Consider the following 23,424-nt stretch of genomic DNA (forward strand, 5'->3'; position numbering starts at 1 on the left):
GAGCTTCGATGGTGATCTATGTAGGTGCTCGTTATGTCACATACCATCAACAAGTTTGCACTACTCAATGAAGAGAGATCTCACAAGTAATCATAAGATGATGGAAGAAGCTATGGTTGGGATGTAGGCCAATCGATATTGGCCTCCCTCCGTCGAGCCCTGTGGGCTTCTTAACCCGTGTAAGTTAATCATCTAAGGTTATACTCAACAATGAAGATAAGTAATAAGTGTTTTGTAAGAAGTGCTTAAGAGTTAGTAAAATGAGAAAGACTAGTAACAAGTCCATCTTAGTTATTAACTTTTTGGGTGCTCTAGTGTGAATAGGGGCCAGTTATATAAATACCAACTTTTCTCATTTTGTAATGCACAATCCTCTCTTGTGTAATTCTTATGTCCTTGTTCTCTTACCTGTGTGTTATTGAGAGAGAGAGAGAGAGAGAGAGAGAGAGAGAGAGAGAGAGAGTGTGTGTGTGTGTGTGTGAGAGAGAGAGAGAGTACTGAGAATGAGAGATTCTTGCAAGTGCTTTCCTCTTGTTGCTATCCCAGCAAAGAGAGGGTTTCCTTTGTTTGTAGTTCATTATGTGACCCCTGGAAATGCACCAATCATTTTTGGCACCGATGTCGGCTCCTACTCTTGTTTTTACTCTCTAGTCCCTCCCTATGAGCTTCCTTTCCCATGTATCAGTGACCTGGTTGAGCATTGTGGTTGGTTGAAGAGGATAAACTATGTGGTGAAAAGAGAAAAATAATTTAAAAATCCTATTTCCATCTACATTTTGTTGTTTTTACATCTTGTTTTCATTTAGTATTCATTTGCTAATGCATTCCAAGCATTTTCTTTCAAGTTTTGTTGTGTTTTCATTAACTTCCAACATTCTATTTGTGTTCTGTTTTTTTCATTTTTTCAGCATTTTTCATAAAACAAAAAAAAATCATAAAAATAGAAGTTTGTTTGGTGCACTTGGCAAACGTGCATATCACAAAGCACCGAACTACAAAATTCAGTACTGCACATGCATGGAATAACATTTGATGAGCTCAATTCTTCCCCCGTGACTACTAAGGGGTGACTAGTCACAACCGCAACCACGATTGAGTTTACTCTGTCAAAGAGATTCTCAGTAAATCTGTTCAGTCAAATGCTCACAGGAATTGTGATTTTGGGATATAATAACAGTGAATCTGCCTGTCAAATCCATTTGAGGGTTGTTGGAGGCAACATCCATCCAAATGACAGTGCATTGAATCATTCAGAACCCCCTTATCAAATTAGCATTGGATCTAGCCCCTAAGCTCATACCCAACTAAGTATTTATGGTTTGAGACACCAAGGATCTTGGGACTCAACCGGTTGTTGCGAGGAATCCATGGTTCAGCTAACCCAAAAGGAAGGGAGACCAAATCAAACTCCCAACCTAGAGACAGGGGGAACCAGAAGTCTTCTGTAATTTTTCCAAAGAACTGTCATAGAAGGCATGGAGGAGAACCCCTGGGCTACAATGTTGAACCTAGGAGGTGCTAGGACAAGTACCTTTGGGGCTGTGCAACAGGAGCCACATGAAACTATTCCTGAGCCGAGAAGATCGATTGGACTCGATCTCCTGGCTTTTCAGGAGAGATTCTTGGAAATGAGTGAGCCCTCGAACGACAAGAGCATACCCCAGAGGCCAGAGTAAGTAATGGAGAAGAACATCATGACTGTAATAGGGAAGATAGGACATAAAGTATCAACTAGGGGTTAAACGAATTAATGCAACCTAGTCTAGAGATTGACCACCCCCTAGAGACAATACCAAACGGGAACCCTGAGGAGGCAACTACCTCTCAAACACAAAGAAATGTGTGTGTGTGTGTGTCTCTCTCTCTCTCTCTCTCTCTCTCTCTCTCTCTCTCTATATATATATATATATATATATATAGAGAGAGAGAGAGAGAGAGATGGTATATACACACATGTATGTATGTATATATGTATAGGTATATGTGTGTGTACATATTTACATGCACGCGCTTGCGCACAAACACACATATACAAATATATGTCTATATACATGTATACATATATATGCCTATATGTATATATACACACCCCTACTCTCCACACAAGAAATTTCAACTTCATCTTCTAATCTATAAATTCTAACAATGCATCAAAAAATTACGAAAATTTATCAAATCCATGAACAAAAATCGAATACCTCACTCTAATTCAACCTAATGGAGCTTAATGCTCATGTTTTCAAGTGGATTCTGCTCCTAATCATAATTGCTAAGCTAATTCTTAAATTATGACAATTAAATTGGAGCCTCTTGGACACGATTTCATGCAAATCACCAAAAAATCTAGGTTTTGCCTTGTCAATAGATGAAATTAGAATGACCTAATGCAAAATAAACTTCAAATCAAAATCACACACAAGCACATCCAATGGCTTTGATATCGTATGTTTTTTCAAAAGTGACCTAATCAACACCAAACAATATTGGATAATGCTTGGAATGGATGAAAAAATGGAGCTAAGCCCTAGGGTAGTCCTCGACAACGGCAAATGTGCTCAACTCAAGAGCTTACCTTAGCCTTGCCGCCAAAGCATTTGTCATTTGGTTTTGCCTTTGAGTTGCAAATGCAACTTCCCATCATGGGTGCGCTAGCTCGTCTGTCATGTCCTCAGTCCCTTGTCACATCTTGCCAAAGGGGTTAAGGGAGAGCTCTCAATGCCTAGATAGGGGCAAGAAGAGGTCCTTCATAGTTCTCTCTCTCAAAAAGCAGAGGAAGAAGAAGCTAATCGAAGAGGAAAACCTTCAATCAAACATATTCAAGTAAGCATCCATCTAGCGAGCATGAATTCAGAAGCATACAAGTGCTCACAAGGGAATGATTGTGGATTGCTTATTGTTCAGAATGACTTATAAACGAATGACTAGTTTTCATACTAGGCCAACCAAACCTAAAACTCCTCCAACCTCTATTACTAGTCAACTATGTACATTAAGTTCGTAGGCGTTCCTTATTTGATATTAAGAGCACGATACGGTTACTTTATATGTTCGGACACCATCCTACAAAAGTTAAGTGTCCATTCATGCAGATATGATGGCAATGTGTCTTGTAATACATCGAGCATGCGAAACCATGTAAACCAACGAGGTGACTAGCACATGATATTTGCTTATACTTGATTATGGTGTTAACCAACGAGGTGACTAGCACATGATCTTTGCTTATACTTGATTATGGGTTTGTCATCATCCGCTGGCATAGATTATTTGCTATAACCTCTTTGATGTCTAGAAAGGATCATATTATAGCCTCTTATATATCTAGAAATGTGAATATTTTTATATGCAACCCATGGGCTATGGATGGCATACCCAAGATCATGTTCATAGACTAAAAGCTTGAATGTCCAAGGGACCACAATACTAACCCTGTGATACAAGCACATGAGGAGGTTAAGCCACCTTCTAGAGGATTCCATAGGACCTAGTCAAAATTTTCAGATGCAAACTTACGTCGAGTTGCACTACAACGAAATGCCAGTGTCAATCCTGACTCCTAAGCATGGACTTGCCTTGAAATCTAACTAACTCATGATTATTTTAGCTTTGTCAAGGGTTTGTCTCATGTGCTTAACCATGGTGTGATGTGAATGACTACTCTAAATTTAAACATATTTTCAAACTAAAAACACTTTTTGCATTGGGTAGAGTTGTTTTGATGCAAGATTTTGGTGTGAACATACCATTATTGTTGATTCAAATCTAAGCTCAAGTAATCAAATATGGCATAGGCGGCCTTATGATCAGTGACTAAATAGATATTATCCCAAGCACATGATTCATGATTGTTAAATTTTTTTTGCCACCCATTGCCCTAAACTATATGGTGATGTAGTCAAGAAAGAAGCTAAAATTATTATGGGATTTTTTTTTCATAGTTCTCTAACTATGTACAAGTATACCTATAATGGAAATAGGTATCCTTTCAATGTAAAAGTGTAGAGCAAGATCAACATCATGCGTGATTTGTTTTCCTCTTTTGAAATAATTATCTCCTAGTTCTCCATGCCATCCAATACACGCACGAAAACCATGGTTGAGGCAATCAATCGACACGAAAAGACAATGTTTGATAAAATTGCAGTGATCTGTATGGCGTGGGCACTAGGATCACACTTTTAAATGTTTCTTGGTTGAAGTCGAAATTTCTTATGTGGGAGAGTTGATGCTTCATTGAGATTTTGTAAATTTTTGAATGGGAACTGGCTGTTGGTGTTTAATTAAAATGAGTAATGATTTTGAGACCATATGTTAATGTCATAAAATTGTTTCCAGAATTATACTTGGGTCTTCTTGGGCTACTCCACCATACTCAAAAGCTATAAAAGTATACACCCAAAAATCCTCTTCTCAGCCTCTCTTCCTCAAACCACTAACTATTCCAATGGGTAGATTCTCAGTGCAAATCATTCCTCCATTGAGATCATCTTACTGGACAAAGCCTCTTATTAGTGCTACAGAAACAAACCTGCCTTCAATGTATTTTTTACCACTCATTTTGAAATAATTCGAAATCACAAAAATGGTCCCTCCCCTATTCATTTCTTACTATGAATTTACACACAAACTGCTTCAACTGCTTGTAACAAAAATAGCCCAAGCCTATCAACTTTGGCAGAATTAGATAAGGAATGGGCTACACATTAGGGGAGACTCCTTGGCACTTGGTCTCAACAGTTACAGAGAGATCATTGTGCCTGTTCATCATGTTTTCGAATGATCCTCACACCTATTTCAGCTTCCCTACGTTTTACATAGAATTTCCGATGTCTCTCAAGTTCCACCGTTGCTTCAACTGATTGCTTTCTCCTATGCTGTCTTCCTTATCTGCAGATCCCTTGTGCTTCTCCCACTTCTTATACAGTGTATCAACTGCAGTTGCTGTGCTCATATCGACATCATCACTCTCCAGGCCACAATTGGTCCTTTCAGTCAATGCACTTGGATCAAACTCTTGATCACCAACTAATGCAAGCCCACTTGTGCCAGGAACTTCCAAATCATTCATACTATCCACATCGATACTGTCTGCAATGAGATAACGATTTTTCGGAGTGGTTTTATCAGCATCACAGCTATCCTCCTGTTCATCCTCCGAGAGAAAAGCTGCTTTGCACTCCCCGTCAGAATCCCATGAGGGAGTCCTTTCATCCTCATCCAGTTTCTCATAACCTACATCTTGCTTTTCTTCCCAGTGTTGCCTGGGTATGTGTGGGACACTTCGAGTTTCTAAGCCCCTGACAACCCTGTTCTCAGATGCATGCAAACGCTCAAAGCGTACAGAGCCAACCTTCCTTGCATTCCCTGCCAAGATCTGCAGCCACATTGGGAAATTTAGTTCAGAAAGAATAAACAGTAATATGGCTTTCAAGGTAAAATTTGGGTTAAAAGGCCCCCATTCTCTTTCCTTCCCTTTTTTTCATTCTCTTTCCTTTCTTTTTTTCCCCACATCCGAGCATTGTAAACATCTTTTACATGGCTTAAATGAAACACTTGATGATCAACTATGGAGCCACCCAATAACTATCATGCTCACATTGGGGTCTGAGTCTCGTGAGGAGTCATGGCACCATTTAGCGAAGTAAATGATTCATCCCAAAATAACCCTGGCAAGGAAGGTGTCTATTGTGATGGAATTACTAAAGCAACTGAGATAGAAAGCACTAGAGGATACCCTTCCAATAGGATTGCATTTGAGGGTATCCCCCGTTGAGGGAGTGGAAGCAAACATAGTCTTGGGTGTCAGGGAACCATGCGCCATCAAATGCCCATAAAAGCAGGCATCCTTACCATAGTTGTTTCTCGAACCGGTACGGGCAGAGCAGAAGGCAACCTGGAAAAATCTTGTAATATGGACAAACTATCTAAATGGATAACTATAACCTGGAGGATTCTTATAGAGTGGACTGCCCGGCTGGAGAAGCGTCCAGGGCTTGGGAGGAATAAAAATCAGAGATGGAGGGCAGAAAAAGCAGGGTGGATTCAAAGTGCAACTGAGGGGTGGATGAGGAGCACTGCGTGCTGCAGGTACTCAGACAGCTCGCGCTAGACCCGCCAAAAAAAAAAATCTTTCTAACACGTCAGGCATGAGCTGATAAGATAACATCAACAGATGTAAAAAAGCATCTAATATGCATACCTCAAGTCTGTATTTCTGGAATTTCTCCTTGCGATCCTCTTGATTATCAGAATCACCCTCTCTATGATCCGAGCCCTCATCTTCTGCATTCCTAAGAATCACTCTGATACTCTCACCTGTGCGCGGTATGTATCCAAAAGCTTCACAGACAAAGCCAGAAACTGTTTCATAGTGATAAGGACCCTGCAAACATGAAGCAAGTAACAAGTTTTTAAAAAAAGCAACAGAACAAGAGATCGTGAATGCAGAAGGGGTAGCAGCATGCACACCTCAGGAACTTCGACCTCTAAAGCCTCTGTCAAGTCTTCAATAGACGTGTTAGCATCGACATCAAAGACACCATCAGCTCTTTGAACAATGTACCCTGTTTTCCTTCGAATCTCTTCCTGGAGTTAAGGTCTATAGACAGTTAGAGATCCCACAAGTTGGCTTCAAAACACCCTTCGAATTCAGGATCTTTTACTGAGTCCCAAACATGTGTCCTGAGGTATACTTTAACTGGAGCAGTGAAAGTCTAAGTAAACATTAAACCAAACAGTAAGCAGCAACTAAACTCTTCCTTGGGAGTTGCAGAGGTACCAATGACGCACCACAGTTGAGAAAATACATTGGAATGTAACTGTTCTTTCTGAGAGGAGCCTATTATTGAAATAGCTCAAGTAAACCCAGACACTGTAAGTGACCAGCTAGCACATGGTGGAGAGCAGGTGAGAAAGGAAAGACAAATAAAGACGCCTAACAGAATGGATGGCCTCAGCTATACTTAGATGTCAGTTGACATGCTATCTGCTCAGGGTTTCAGGCACCTTACAAAGACGGTTTCAGAGTAGCAGCCAGCCAAGTAAAAACAAGCTGCAGTTTTTGATGTGAGGCACATAACATTGATGATACATGCAAAATATTTCTGAACAAAGACTTCACCATGCACATGGTAAAAGACGGCCATACAAGATACATATGTATTCAAGTAGATGGAGGAAAGAGTAAATCTCACTTTTATATACCTAGATGATCCAGGAACATGCCCAAATTCACCTTTTAGGAACGTGCATGTTATATACTCATCCACAAGACTATATAACTATCAACTCCATTATGCAGTAAATCTCACTTTTACTTTGGACAACTGGTAAAACCGTAAATCTCTCACCTTGGAGTCATTCTCATCAAAAATCTCTCCAACGATCTCCTCCACAACATCTTCCAACGTGACCAGCTGGAACAAACGATGATTTATGAGATGCTATCACCATACATTGAAGAAGCCCCTATCATTATCCTGTTACCTGTATACCACCTCTATGTATGCACACCTCCTAAATGCGCAGGCAGAGAGAGAGAGAGAGAGAGAGAGAGAGAGAGAGAGAGTTACATTAAACGTATACAAAAAGGCCAAATTGGCCTATGAGACCAAAGTATTACAATGTTTCCATGATATATCTCATCCTAGATAGTACAAAAATGAAATGAACTCAATGTAAAAGGGTAACAGCTGGGTACAAGCAATTTCTTACCCCAACAGTTCCACCATATTCATTGAGTACAATAGCCATGTGGACTTTCCTGATTCGAAACTCCCTCAGAAGATTCCACACAGACATAGAATCTGCTACAATACAGACAAAAACATGCGTGTGATTTTATAAAGAAACCAGCTTGTGAATGGAGGGAAGCCCTTAAGCAGAGAAAAAAAGGAGCTGGAGAAAGAAAGAAACAAAAGAAAGAAAGTCTTCAAAAGACCCAATAGGTCTATCGGACCAAAAGTTGCACAAAGAATCCATGAGAATACGGAGACATGGGGAAAAAAAGGAAAAGACTAGCTACCTATACAATGGTAATCATGTAAGTGTAAAATGAGCTCATGAGGGTAAAAGATAGCCTTAAACCAATGAGAGATGATGGGGGGAGACATAACCATCAGCATTCCATAATATCCAAAATAGGTGAATCTATGACCTCAAAGGGATTCTCCATAGCTGCATGCAGGTCCACCTTGGAAGAGAGAGCCATGGGCATCTAGTGCATTGAAAGTATGGCCAACTGACTAGCCAGCCCACCTACGAGCCCACACTTAACAAGAGAATTTTTGGGCCCCCCCATGGAGCCCAAGGAAGGGCGCCTGGTACAAACGGGTTTAGAGGGTGCCCATAGTTGAAAATGACCGGTGCCAATGTAAAGGTCTTCACACACCATAATAAATGACACTTTGACTTCAAAATTTCGGTTTAAGTCCCAACGAGATTTTGGCCATCTTTTTGGCCCAAGTTAGTGTCCCTATGAAATCCCAACCATATGTCAACATACAAGGTCATACACACGGTCTTGCATGCAGCAGTTTTACAGGCGTCCCCAGCACTGCAGGACTAACCCATGGCGCACAAGCAACACACTAAAACAAGGCATACATCTAGCAAATCATCTAGATTCTCATGCAACCATGCATTATGCAAATGCACATGTACTTTGGCAATCTCCCGTTCTCAATGCTTGCACTATACCATATGGACGTCCAGTCTCACTGGGCACCGTCCACCAGAAGTCAAAAAAGGGTCAAGATCAAATGGTGACATGTCCTTACCCTTGCTAGTGGATTGGGCAAGGACTTATTTGTCTCTATTTTCATATTGCACTTGGAAATCTTGTGCGGGGCACCCTCAAACTCTCTATTGGAGTATAATATTCCTTGGGGGGGGGCAGTCCCAATGATGTGTACTGTTTTTTGTGTTATTGTTTGGTTAATCTGTCATCTAGCATTGTTATGATTAATGTGTTTGATTACGAGATTAGGGCTTTCTAATCTGCCACATTACATTGGTATCAAAGACCAAGTTTCCTTCCGTTGTGGTGGAAGAGGTCCTCTCTTGTGTTAAGCATTTATTAGTTGGGTTAATCAAGGATGGCCAGCCATTAACTTCACAAGTAGCTACTACTCTGTGTGAGGGAAAAAGGACGAAAGAACCAGATGTGTGAGAGATCAGAGCAAATCAACACAGCATGAAATGTATGAATGAGTGTATGTATAATGACGAATGTAATCCAATACAAGAGGCTCTCTGATGTGAGGTGACTCTAAGTAGTAGACCGACGAAGAAGCAAAGATGATGTCAAAGTAGTCAAAGTAGTTGAAGGCTCGTGTCTATGACTGCGGTTGCACTCCAAGGTAGTAGATGTCTGTAGAACGCAGGGATGCAGGCTCTGGTGACGAGGGTGCTGCTGTACCTGAAAAAACGCAGACCTGCATAGGTGCTGCTGAAATGATGAAGACCTGCAGGAGGTTGCCGGGCTGCTGCTGCTGCAGGGGTTATAGCCGACAGCAGAATGGTGTATGCAGAAACGCAGATGCTGCTGGAAGCGATGATGAGGGTGTAGTTGTATGTAGCCAGGCGGCTGCTGTGTGCAGGGAGCCGACGGCTGCTGCTACTGAAAAACGATGATGATCAATGATTCAGGCTGCTGCAGAGGTAGTGCCGGCAGCAGCAGTCGGTTGATGTTGATTATATGTTGTACCTCTTGCTGATTTATGAAGTGTTTCTTATATATGTGGAAGGGCTGCTGGTCGGCCCAGAGAAGGCCTGTCGGCCAGCAGTACAAGACCAAAATATCACATTAAATGCCCTTTTTGGGCAGGGTAATGCCTTTTTGGGCATATTTTCACACACTTCGGGGCCAACATCGCTCTTGAATTGGAGTTGGATCCTTTCCAAGCATTGAAGCTGAAGTACGATGAGTTGGAGAGACTCTTCGTGAAAAGAGATGCTTTAAATGCTTTAGCAAAGACCACATGCTTCTCCGAAATGATTCAAGAAGACAATCAAGCTGAAAACACGACTACTGATGCATAGTTCAAATGTGTGGACCGCTTAGTACTTAATGGCAATGCATGCATAGTTGGGAATGGTTGCCACCATTAAGTCTGCGAGAACTCCTAATATTTTTACTTTCCACCATTAACATGGTTACCTTTGATACTTTGATGCTATATATAGAAACATGTGTAGTTACATGGTCATAAAGCATAGCTATTTGGGAAGCTCATATGCTGAACTTTGAGCTAAAAGTACACAGATGGACACACACACACACACACACACACAGACATTAGTATATATTTTTGGACAATTTTCCATATATATATATATATATATATATATATATATATATATATAAAAGAAACTCTCTGTCTCTTTGGTAAAGAAATCTATTGCATTTTTGAAAAATAAAAAAGAAGGAATATATAGATAGATATTTATTTATTCTATTTTTTCTTTCCCCCCCCCCACCCCCCGCCCGCCCCCCGCACCCCCCTCTTTCTTTTCTCCAACCCTTCCTGTCTGAGACACCCTTCACTATTCCATTTTTGGTTTACGTTTGTCTGTCCCGTCTATTGAACATCCTGAACCGCATTGTAAACCGGCGTAATATATATATATATATATATATGCTGAAATATCTTTTAAGGATATCATTTGTTTGGTGCATTATGAGGTTACTGCATAGGCATATTATCATGGCATGGCTGAATACTAAGCAAATTTATGTAATGTTTTTGGCTACAGCATTTGTCAACACATTGGTAGGACATAATCAGCAACTGACAGTGTAAGCATTGTAAACAGGAGAATTCCAAAGTATGTGTGCATTTGCATCATGCATGATTGCATAAGAATCTAGATGATTTGCTATATATATGCCTTGTCTTCGTGTGCTGCATGTATTGATGTGGGCCAGTCCTGTAGTGCAGAGGATGCCAGGCACTACCACTTGCAGACTCTGTATGACCTTGCAAGTTGACACATGGTTGGCATTTTGCATGGACACTATCAGAGGAAAAAAAGATGGCCAACATCTCATTGGAACTTGACCGAAGTTTTGATGTAAAAGTGTTCACACACGCATTTATTATTATGGTGTGTGAACATCTTTACATTGGACACCAGTCATTTACAACTACGGGCATCCTCTACACTCATTTGTACAAGGCGCCCTTCCTTGGGTACCCATGGGGGGGCCCAAAAACCCATTCTTGTTAAGTGTGGGCTGGTAGGTGAGCTAGCCAGCAACTATGCCATACTTGCCTTGCATGGCCACCTGCCCACCTACCACCCCTTCCAAGGGGATCCCTTCTCCTAGGCACCTACTATCTCAGATACACCACCTTCTCGAGCTGCTGCCACCTTCTTGAGCTGCTGCTGTGCAACCCCCATCTGTTGTATGAACGATTGTACAAACTGCACCGCCACATGTAGGGTTGCACGACTGCGCCCAGATCAGCCGTACAGGTCAGCCTCATTGTATCCTAGCTGCTACACCTCCTGTGATGGTGTTTAGCTGCTGGTAGCCTGTTCTTACTCGTGTTTCGGGCAGCTACCACGTCAACAGTCCATGGTAACATGAAAACCGGCTTTATCCCCTACGAAACCTATGAAACGTTTAGAAACAAGGAAGAACTTCTTGACCGAAATGCCATTTTGCTGAAACGTTTTTTTTCCTTTTTTCTTTTTCTTTTTTTCTTTTCTTTTTTTTTTTGGGGGGGGGGGGGAGAGCAAAATTTTTTCGTCTCCAAACCAAGTACGTAAGTCAAAATTTTCCAAAATTTCACTTTCAATCACCAAAATCTTCCCCAATTTCTCATTTAGCTCTTCAATTTCCACTATTTTCACACCCAATTGCTGGGATTTTCCAATTTTTGACACTTTCTATGGTATAGACTTGTATTATATAGCAAGTGTCACTTCGAAACCTCTCTGTTTTGTCTTGGAGAGACGAACGAAATGAAACCTGATGCAACAACGAAATATACGAAATCTTTCTTGTTTGCATCAACCCTAGAGAGGGGAAACTCCATCCACAACAGCAGAGGGTGTTGTACCAGCCCTGGATACTCAGCTGAACCACTATTTACCTTGCCAAGAAGGTGTTTGAGCTAACAAAGGTGCTGTGGAATCTACAAATTTGAAGGCCCCCTTGCAAGGTGTGAGACTGATGTATCTGAATCCAATGACCCTGGACCTGCCTTTATATATGAAGCTGATAGCAAGTCAGATTAATTTCAGGTAGGACTTTTATGACCCCAAAAAGTCATCGAGAAGGTATGTTCTTTTGTTATTAGTGTAATGTGCTCGATCAGAGAGCCCTAATCTCGTAATTAAACACATATAAATGAAAATAATGCTTAACCAAACAACAACACAAAAAACAGGACACACCCCTGGGACCAGAACGGGCGCCCCCCCCCAGGAATATTAAACTCCAATAGAGAGTTACAAGTACAAGTTTGAGGGTGCCTTGCATGAGATTTCCAAGTACAGTGACAAACAAGTCCTTGCCCAATCCACTCAGCCAAGAGCTCTAAAAGCTTCACTTCCAACCTGGGTGGATCTCTCAAGAGCTAGTCGAGTCTCGCATAGGCCTTTTTGTTTGGATCTCTAAAGCTAACTCCACCACCACAGAAGTTGTAAAGCAGCAAGACCAAGCAGCCCTCATGTGCATTAGAGCATGCACAAATGGAGGACAGTCAGTAACCTTTTTGAAGGAGCTATAGAAGTTCAGCTGTAGAGAATTAGGGTTTCATGTGGGAGACGCACACAGAGAAGAAGGGAAAGAGAGAGAGAGAGACATGTGGGGATAAGTCAACCCAAAAGTATGAGTGTGTGACTCCCCTATCACACATGTATATTTGCTCTAGTACACATAGTGCACTTAGTACATTAAAAGTACTAAGTGTACTATGTACTATAAAACTTATGGGCTTGTACACACTACAAGGGTGGGCATAATGCCTTTACCCCAACAACCTCCCACTTAGAGGCAAAGTGTCCTTAAATGAAGGAAAAGAAAAAATCAGCATGTACATGATAATACACAAGGCCATATCAAGGCTGAAACTGGCCTCATCCAATGCCCATCAAGTGTCTGCAATGAGCAAACCGCTCTGGAGGCAAACTCTTTGTCAACAGATCAGCCGGGTTGTCATCCGTATGAATCTTGACAAGCTGAATCAGCTTGTTCTCTCTCACCTCTCTGATGAAGTGATACTTCACATCCACATGCTTCGTCTTTGCATGAAAGACAGGGTTCTTTGCCAACTGGATGGCACTCTGACTGTCACAATGCAACAATGGAATATCCCCTGTATAACCCAAATCAACCACTAACCGAGATAGCCATAATGCCTCCTTGCAAGCCTCTGTGGCTGCAATATAATCGGCCTTTGTAGTAGATAAGGCAGTGCACTTCTGCATCCTGGATATCCATGACACAGCACCTCCTGTGAATGTAAACACATAACCGGTAGTAGACTTCCGGTTATCTGGATGACCGGCATAATCCGAATCCGTGTAACCATGCACTAATGCATCCTGTTTGCCAAAACAAATGCACATATCCTGTGTGCCCTTCACGTATCTCATGACACCTTTCACTGCTTCCCAATGCTTCTTGCCAGGGTTGGCCATGTATCTACTAACCACTCCCACTGCAAATGTAATGTCCGGCCTAGTAGCAACCATGGCATACATGAGACTGCCACAAGCTGAAGCATACGGAATCTTGGCCATATCAGCCCTGTCACTATCCGACTGTGGACTGTCCATAGCACTGAGTTTCACATATGGAGGCAAAGGAGTACTCGTCTTTTTCCCCCCGTCGTCCATATTGAACCTCTGCAAAACTTTGCCAATGTATTCCTTCTGAGACAAATACAACACATGCTGATTTCTGTCCCGAAGTATCCGCATACCCAAAATGTGATTTGCATCACCCAAATCCTTCATATCAAAGGTTTGATGCAGCCTCTTCTTCAAGGCATCCATCTTTTTACGAGATTTCCCGGCAATCAACATATCATCAACATACAAGATGAGGATCAATAGACTGCCATCCAAAGCTTTCTTGGTGTATAAGCAGTGATCTACGTCACTCCTGAAATCCTGGGATTTCATGAATGTATCAAATTTATGATACCATTTCCTTGGTGCCTGTTTGAGCCCATAAAGACTCTTTTTCAGCTTGCATACAAGCTTCTTCTTTCCATTCACTGCATAACCCCGTGGCTGTTGCATATATATCTCCTCATGGAGATCACCGTGAAGAAAAGCAGTCTTCACATCCATCTGAATCAAATCCAGATCATCATGAGCAACCATAGCTAATACAGCTCTAAGTGTGGTCATTTTGACCACTGAAGAGAAGATCTCATCAAAGTCCACACCATATTCCTGCTTGAAGCCCTTTGCCACTAACCTGGCTTTGTATCTTGGCTTTGCATCAGGTGCAACTTTGAGCCTGTAAACCCACTTGCATGGCAAAACCTTCTTGCCTGTAGGCAAATGCACTAACTTCCATGTTCCACTTTTGTGTAGAGAATCCATCTCTGACTTCATAGCACGCTCCCAAAGAGCCTTGTCTGCCCTCTGTAAAGTCTCCTTATAACAAGAGGGCTCCCCACAGTCAGCGAGCATCAAGTAGTCAACCCCTGGAACAAACCTGTCAGGGGGTCTGGAGGGTCTTGTGGACCTCCGTACCCAATGACCATCATTTTGCAGGTTGCTGTCCAGCCTGCATATCACCTATTGGTGGCTCCTGTTCCATGCCATAAAGTTAAAAGATCGTGCCCGGTATATCCTCAAACTGTGGGATATCCATAGGGATATCTTCTGCCATCTCTAGCTGTCCATTTGGACCATTTTCAGCACCACTTAAGGGCTGGTTTTGTTGTTGTAATGGCTGATTTACAGCCCTTGGTTGTTGTCCATGATGTCCATCATCATCAAAGATGACTCTGCCAGGCTCCTGTTGCCTTGCAGGCTCCTTATACATGCATGTTTCATCAAAAATGACATCATTGCTGCGTATAATCTTTCTATTCACTGGATCCCAAAGTCTATACCCCATTTCACCTCTGTCACCATATCCTAGGAATATGCATTTGTGAGACTTAGGATCAAGTTTGGTGCGTATTTCCCTGCGTATGTGCACGTACGCAACGCAACCAAACACTCTCAAGTGCTTGTAGGACGGAGGCTTCCCTGTCCATACTTCCTCTGGCACTTTCCCACCAAGCCTCGTGTTAGGTGACCTGTTTATAAGATGAACGGCTGTCATAACAGCTTCAGCCCAAAAACCATGAGGTAACGCAGCATGTGACAACATAGAACGGTTCTTCTCCTGAATGGTCCTGTTCATCCTCTCTGCTGTCCCGTTTTGTGGAGGATCATAAGGAGTAGAGAGCTCCCTCTTGATGCCTTTAGCATCACAAAAGTCTTGAAACTGTTTGGACATATACTCTCCACCATTGTCGGAACGCAAAGCCTTCAGTGTTTTACCAGTTTGATTCTCAACATGAGCAACAAACTTCTCAAACACTGAGAATGTATCACTCTTTAAACGAAGAGGATAAACCCACACCTTGCGTGTGGCATCATCAATAAAGGACACACAATATTTTTCCCCTCCCAAAGAAAGCCAAGGCATTTCACATACATCTGTATGCACAAGCTCTAACTGAGCATCTTTCTGTCCAAGAGCTTTCTTGTGGGGGCACTGGAGTTGCCTGCCATCTATACAATGCTCACAAAACTGAAAACTTGAAAACTTTAGAAAAGGCAAGTAACCAAAACGAGACAATTGCTCCATTCCTTTGACACTCATGTGTCCCAACCGGCTATGCCACATAGAGATTTCCGACAGCTCGGTTGCATTTACATTAGCATGGTGACAAACATTAGCATGCATGAAGTAAAGAGTGTCCACCTAAGAGCCTCTGGCAACAACTAGTGAGCCCTTACTAATCTTCCACTTTCCACGACCAAATGTGGTAACATAATCAGCATCATCAAGCTGTCCAATAGAAAGCAAGTTCTTCTTGATCTCAGGCACATGCCTGACATCATGGAGCATAAGCTGTGAGCCATCTGAAAGCACAAGCCTCACATCACCTCTGCCAAGAATCTGGCATGCATGGTTGTCACCCAAATAAACTACTCCTTCATTGCCAGCGGTATACCTGACAAACAAGTCTCTGCAACCCGTGACATGAAAGGAGACACCTGAATCAATGATCCATGAGTGCATATCATGACCATCTCCTGCATGGAGTGAATGGGCATCAAGTGAAGACATGAATAGGACTTCATCCTCACTGTCACCTGCATGTGACACATTGACTTCTTCAATCTTGACTCCACTTTTGCCCTTTGGCTTTGCATCTTTGGCTTCATCTTTGTCTTTGTCTTTTCCTTTGCCCTTTTCCTTTTGATCATTCTTCCATTTGTAGCATTGCTTTTTGAGATGTCCCTTCTTGCCACAATAGTGGCATTCCAAGTCCTTTTTGGAGCCTACTGAGTTCCAGGCAGCCGTGATACACAAGTCCGCGTTATGGGCGGGCGGTGCTGCTAAGTACAGTGCTAATCCATCCGTGGTTGACAACTCTCGCAGGGCACTGGTCCGGTTCGACATCGCCATCCTCATGTGCTGAAGCACATAAGATTAACCCTTACAATTAATTCACAGTGAGGTTGATTTATTTTTTTTAAAGTCCACAAAGGGGGGTTCCTATGTGATGATAAGAAGTATTTCCTTTGTATGCCAGATCTAATTATGATTTCATGAGGACGGCTATATACAACCAGATCTTACAAACTGCTTGGATCTTGGAATAGCACCAATTAGCTCTCCTTATCGGGAGTAGGCTTGGTCTTGTGCCGGGTGATGACGATAGACGGAACTGCAGGCTGGCAGTGTCGGGGATGGAACTGCAAGCTGGCGGAGTTTCGCTCTAGCCGCCTCACCTGCTGCGAGCGCTGCCCCAGCGAGTTATGAGGCGAGTTGCACTATCGAGGTCGGCGACGATGGAACAGAGCCTCTCCCACACGGCGCCCGACTCCTCCAGCTGCGCGCGAAACTCCTCAAGGCGGTCCTCAGGCTCCTCACGCTATCATGCAAAGCCTCCCCTTCGCGCTACGGGTGCTCGCCTGCATCCCAGAAAAAGGAGCAACAGAGGAGGCGGCGAAGGAGGGCCGCGCCCTCAGCCGTGTCGAAGGCGCCCTCGGAAAGCTTTTCGGCGGATGCCTTTGGTTCTCCATCCACGCTCACCGCACCATCCTTGCCGGCTCGTGTGACGATCTGCAAGTCGTAAAAGCCTTCGCTTCACCCACAGCTGTACGACAGCAAGTTCTCCCAAACCAGAAACAGGCCGCCCTAGTAAAGCTCTCCTCTGCTCGTGCCAAGCTCAAGGCTCCATAGCCGAGCTTCTTCTTCGCGATGATGACGACTCCGCACACCCGCAAGCACAAACGCGCGCACGCGGCACACCGTGCTCTGATACCAGTTGAAGGAGCTATGGAAGTTCAGCTGTAGAGAATTAGGGTTTCATGTGGGAGACACACACAGAGAAGAAGGGAGAGAGAGAGAGAGAGAGCCATGTGGGGATAAGTCAACCCAAAAGTATGAGTGTGTGACTCCCCTATCACACATGTATATTTGCTCTAGTACACATAGTGCACTTAGTACATTAAAAGTACTAAGTGTACTATGTACTATAAAACTTATGGGCTTGCACACACTACAAGGGTGGGCATAATGCCTTTACCCCAACACTTTTGTATGCATAAGTAGATAGGTATGCATATGCATAAGTAGGATCTAAGATCAAATCCCATACGAAGTTGCTGACTCTTTGAAAGAATGGCAGTGATGAAGTGTGATCTCAAAGAATTTTCTGATTATGATGCTGCAAAGCATCGTGCTCAGATTCTCTATTTGCGAATGGCATAATATTGCTTGCTCAGGTCGAGCTGGAGACCCCCCTCTGCCTGCGTTCATGCGCCCCATCTCTGCATTTCAGCCTGCACCCCCCTCCTGCTCTCGCCAAACCTCCCCTGCTGCCACCTGATCATCGCCAGCCACTTCCGTCAGCACCCCCTGCCCCCTGCGCTTCTTTCAGCACCCCCCCTCCCCAGCTCGCCCACTTCTTCATTCCTCCACCGCCTCCTTCCCTTGGCTGCCCCCTGCTTTTCGCTGCCTCTTCCACCCTTTCACACCTTGACCCCATGCTGCCCCCGCCATGGCTCTCCTTTCATCCGACCCTCTCCCTCACACTCCGCCCCTCCCGCATCGTCTCCTCCACCCCCGGTTCGCACATCTCCCGTGAAGGCAAGGGCTTGTTTCCTTTGGTGGCATAGTGTCGCCGCCTATGCTCTTTTCCCACAGGAGGACTCCATGGCACGCGCTCCGACAACCCCGACTGAGGCCACCCCTCCCTACTCGACTTTTACTTAAGCAGACCTCCAGCTCCTCGCAACAGTCGCCTCCCTGGAGGCCTCCACATTGGTCTGTAAGCTAGTTGTAGCCGTCCAGCACGTGGACAGCTCACAGATCTTTTGTAAACTAGCCTCATTGCCGAGCCTGGAAAACTGCTATTCATCCTCTGGCACGTGGATACTACCAGGTCGAGTTTGATTCACCAGTAGCATCGAATAGAGTCATGCCGTTGAGCCCCGTCACATTGTGTACGGCCCAGGCCTTCTCTGCGAGGTGGCAGCACGGCTTTGACCCAATGTCCAACCCCCTGGCTAGCATCTCAAGCTTTCCCGTTATAGTTTGCTTTCCTAGCCTCAAGAAGGTATATCTTCTCCTTCTCCCAATGATAGGTGGAGTTATCGGGAGAGTGATAAGACCTCCCCCCCCCCCCCCAAAAAAACGGCCACTTCGGTTCTAGCTCGGACCGCAAGGATTCCCTCTCTTCGCATTTGCATAGCCTCTCCAGAGATAGTTCCTCATGTCATATTGCTTCCGTATTTCTGTGGAACTCCTATTTTTCAGAGAGGAGAGTACTCTGGCCTCCCCGGACAGCACTTCATTCACCGTAAAATGGGACACCTTGTTGGAGCTTGTCCCCACCGCCAGTACAAGAGAGCGCCACGAGTGGTCCCCCCCCCCCGGCGCCAAAACAACAGCTCATCATCAGCGGGGGAGGGGGGGATCCCACCGCCCGCCCCCCAGAATTCAGAGCACCAGACCCTGGGCCCTCTAATTTTGTAGTACACTGAGCATCTAAGGATGGTCTTCTCCTCAGTCTCAGCCTCGTGCATCCCACAAAACTGACAAACCTACATGATTTTCTCATATAATTGCGGTCTCTCCCCCAGATTTGATGTGGAGGATCTGTGATGATACTCGAATCTGATCCATGGAGATCTGAACTGCATGTGACACACGTGAGTTCCCAAGTACCTTAGCATCTCAATAAAGCCGTCGTCTGCCATGGGCATAAGGAACTGATTTCTGTAAAGGCTCATCCTGGGAGGTAGGATCTCATGTTGTATCCATGTCCTATGGATGTATATCTGCCAGATGTCATGTCTGATAACTCTATGCACTTCCTAGTTGCTGGAGACAAAAGAGAGAAAACACACCAGGTACAAAATAGGCAGGCTTGTGAGCTATCCGGCCGACTGTCAATTTCTGTAGCACTTCAACCTGCAAAAAGAACTTCCCAAAATCCTCTCTAGATAAAGGGATGACCAAAAGGCAGTATTTGTTTGTAGCCCTCGAGTTCAAGAATGCAGCAAACAGATACATCATGAAGGCCAAACCTGTTCCACATAGTCAAGCATATCCATCGCATATGCTAGTCCAACAATGTTATCCACACGGCGTTCAAATACAGGCACCCTGTGAAGTAAAGCACCATGCTTGAGCTGGTCCTTCTAGACATGTAAACCCCATATGTTCAAAAACATCAAAACACCAAAGCTTTAACCAGTCCTCTGACAGAATGCTTACCGCGAATACTGGTGAGTCACCCATAGGTTCCGAAAGTCCATCACAGTAGCACTTGAGTCAATGGCAACCACATCAACTAGAGGCGTCATTACTTCCCGAACATACGTATCTTTGATCTCAAGCACGTTTTCAATCATATCCTGCACCAAAGCACATGCACAACTTCTTGATGTAGATACTGACATTGCAATTTATCCCTGCACTCAAGCCTATCAAGCAGGTACAAAACTTTCGAGGCCCCCTCTCAGTGGCACTCACAGGGCAACTCTCACAGCTCGCTCGGACTTATGGCGGTGACTGTGGGAGAGCTTCCACCATGGAAGATGACCCCCTTCCTGTGGCTCCGAGTCAACCACACAACCTCACATGGTGCTTGGTTTGCTATTGAAGTGTGTCCCGCATAGTGCAAGCGGTGTGGGACCCCGCAAGAGACTCAGAGACACTGCCTTTGGGGCTGTCCAGATTTGATGGCGAGCCCTTCGTCTATTCACTTTTGAGGCCAGCACCCTCCGTTTCACCAGTCGCCTGGGTGGCTGAGGCAAGATAGGTGCTGCACTACGAGGAGGATGGCATGGCCTTGCCCTACAACTCTCACACTTCCGGATTATGGTCATCTCAGCCTCAACAATGACAGCATCACAGTGGACTCCCAAGACCAAGGTATAATATTAGCAATGCGAGCTAATCATTAGCATCTCGGCCTCGCATATTTGACATGCCACATCCATATGCAACGAGGCTATGAACAGTTCCAGTACCCCACTGGCGGAAATTATTTGGCATATATATGGATGTACATCATACACTCCCTTCGAGGGAGATGGGAGCACCTAGTTGGCGATGAACACGTGCGTGCAGCATTTCTCCACACACAGCCATCGTGCAGCATTTCTTCACACAGAGCCATGGCCCATTCCTCACTATGTGCGCAGACCACCCAACATGGCACAACAAGTCTCTAATTCACTCCCCCGCCCCAAGAGTCTGGAGGAGTCGTCCCCCCTCTTACTTTATTCCTATACCTCGTTAGAGGGATGTTGTCCACGTCCCAGACGATCTATTTTTTAATGACTAATGCAGGATCTTTTCTTGGGGAAAAAAAGGAAGAAGAAGATAAAGGTATGTCTCTCCGTATTCTTTACACACCCTCCAGACAAAATTAGAAAGAAAAGTCCAAGGGGAAGACCAAAAGGGTCTGTGAGACAATGGTAGTCCATCAATATACATCCATCATGCACAGTGGCAAGTAACAAAAAGAGAAACAACTACACACTATAGAAAGAAAGAAAGTATAGACCCAACAGGTCTATAAGACCAAAAGTAGTACGAGGGTTCCAAGTGGTAAAGAGCCAGGAAATTAATAAAAGGCGTGTCGAGGAAGGGGTGAAAACATGATTACAAATGCATATAGACATTGTAAAGACCTAGAGTATGTGCATGAGGAAGAAGTACCTCCTATATAGAACCATGTATCCTCTGGTCATGAGCCTTAGCAATCAGTTTTTGTGGATTAAGGATACATGTGGGGCAGCAGCATGTCAATTCGGACCATGGCTGCCTGGTTTCCCCGTAATGGTAGATGGATCCCTGGTTTTGGGCCTGGAACACCTGATGACTGTGGCGAAAAAAGTCTAATGGACCCATGTGAAAGGTAATCCAGAAAGTCCTAGATCCAGTCTATTGCCGACTTCCATCATGAGTCATGACCAAACAAGATGGATATTAACCAAAATAAGCCACCAAATTAAAGGTTTACCCTTGGTCACTGAAAATTTGCATTCACAAGCATGTCCATATTGAAGGTAGCTTGAACACTACCTGCTCTTCCTCCTCTATAGCCCCACTCAACTCCGCGCCCCTCAGCATCAATTTCAGCTCCTCTTCAGTAACGAACGGCTCACTGTGGACCAACATAATCTCCTGTCAAATGCCAGGCATGGACAAAAAGAGCATGTTTCTTGCTTTAAACCAATGCACATACAAATTTACAATCCCATTTCATGGCATTAAAAATCTCAGGGTATTGCATTGGCACAGCTTGTTCCCATCACTCAGCTGAGCTCATGATTGCTTACCTTCTTAGTCCATTCATCTTGCAAGCCAGCCCAAACCACTTGACAGTGATGGCTAAAGCTAGGCTTTAAAAGAAAATCCTTGAGAGATAAATACTATGGTATTTCTTTTCAAACCAAAAGAAAAAAAAATGGAGAGTATACAGGGTGGCTCAATACCCACTACTCTTCAGTCCAAGAAGCTTCAATAAACCCATTGAAATAGCAGTCACAATGCGCCCAACAGGATAAAGTATGTATGAAAGCCAAGCTACAGGCCTCACCTGCCACAACAAAAAATTTGTCAAATAACCTCACAACAGTACTAACCCGCTTAATCACAAATAAGAATCACGCATACAGCCTGAATTGTACACAAGGAGAAGTGTAAAGCATTACAGAAGCATGCATTCATGACACAAATATACACACAAAAGAGTACACTCATACGAGACCCCCATTCGAATTCCAACCAATCTAAGATAAGAATCAAAATGATTGCACTGATGGGCGTTTCTCTCTTGCCAACTCTTTTCATATATGTTGGCGTACCTGGCCTACAGACTCTTATGGTTGATTGAGAAGACTAGAACTGTTGAGTCTCAGACTGAACCTGGGAAGGTTAACACCCAGCAACCATCTTGATTAAAAGAGCTCTACACTACACTTCTAAATCAGCCTTCCCTGTGGAAGAAGAAGCCGCTTGCCTTAATCAACGCGTGTGGGGCCCAGCCATGAGGGTTTGAAACTCAGGGAGGGGGAGTCCTAAGTTCAGATCCCCATATGCCTCATTGGTATCGTGGCCATTTTGTGACCACAAGTTGAAACACCCGAAGCCGCCTCCAGGTAGGTACCAAACTGCAACATCAGAAGGATATAACTCAAGAGAGGGGGGTGAGAGCCACCTGCTGCCTTGTCATGCCAGAACCATAGGAAGTCACGCCATCCACAAGGTACTCATCAGAAGAACAAGCAATAGGTTGCCACATAATCATAGTAATAATTGTGAAGGATTCCATTTGTGACGTTGATATTGCCCAGTTAAACAGGTGACTAAAAAACCATCTTACCACTATCCGTGCCACCTCCGCTGCATTATGCACAGCTATACTTTTGGGAGTGATCTCTGTCAGCAGCAAAATGACAACCTGCAAAACCAGAAAGAGAAAAAACCACTCAGATACTGCTGGCTTCACCAAAGGGCAGTGTACCTACACAAAATCAGTTGGGAACACTTACAGTCATTACTCCAGTGGCTGCACTTACTCCAGCTTCACCAAACAGGGCTGTGGCAGCATCTGTCACTAGAGCAGTAGCTGCTATGTTTGCAACCCTGTGAGAAATGAAAATAAAGCCCAAAAACCAAAACTCATTTTAACATCAGAAATAATC

The 23,424-nt window shown here is 43.9% G+C and overlaps 1 protein-coding gene across 1 annotated transcript in view; it reads right to left on the minus strand.

Moving 5' to 3' along the window:
* Positions 1 to 4,529: 4,529 nt before the first annotated feature.
* Positions 4,530 to 23,424, minus strand: part of LOC147610691 (DUF21 domain-containing protein At1g55930, chloroplastic-like) — a 128,106-nt gene continuing 109,211 nt past the window's right edge. The window contains 13 exon segments of the mRNA XM_086785129.1: positions 4,530 to 4,882; positions 4,885 to 5,374; positions 6,200 to 6,382; positions 6,469 to 6,585; positions 7,350 to 7,415; positions 7,714 to 7,805; positions 19,612 to 19,675; positions 19,792 to 19,870; positions 19,982 to 20,121; positions 21,800 to 21,881; positions 22,213 to 22,316; positions 23,103 to 23,180; positions 23,272 to 23,365. Coding sequence (XP_086641255.1) covers positions 4,749 to 4,882; positions 4,885 to 5,374; positions 6,200 to 6,382; positions 6,469 to 6,585; positions 7,350 to 7,415; positions 7,714 to 7,805; positions 19,612 to 19,675; positions 19,792 to 19,870; positions 19,982 to 20,121; positions 21,800 to 21,881; positions 22,213 to 22,316; positions 23,103 to 23,180; positions 23,272 to 23,365 — 1,723 coding nt within the window. The 3' untranslated portion in view covers positions 4,530 to 4,748.

This window comes from Cibotium barometz, chromosome 48 (genome assembly GCF_041138505.1).
Source record: "Cibotium barometz isolate CiBa-2024 chromosome 48, ASM4113850v1, whole genome shotgun sequence".
Lineage (NCBI taxonomy): Eukaryota > Viridiplantae > Streptophyta > Polypodiopsida > Cyatheales > Cibotiaceae > Cibotium > Cibotium barometz.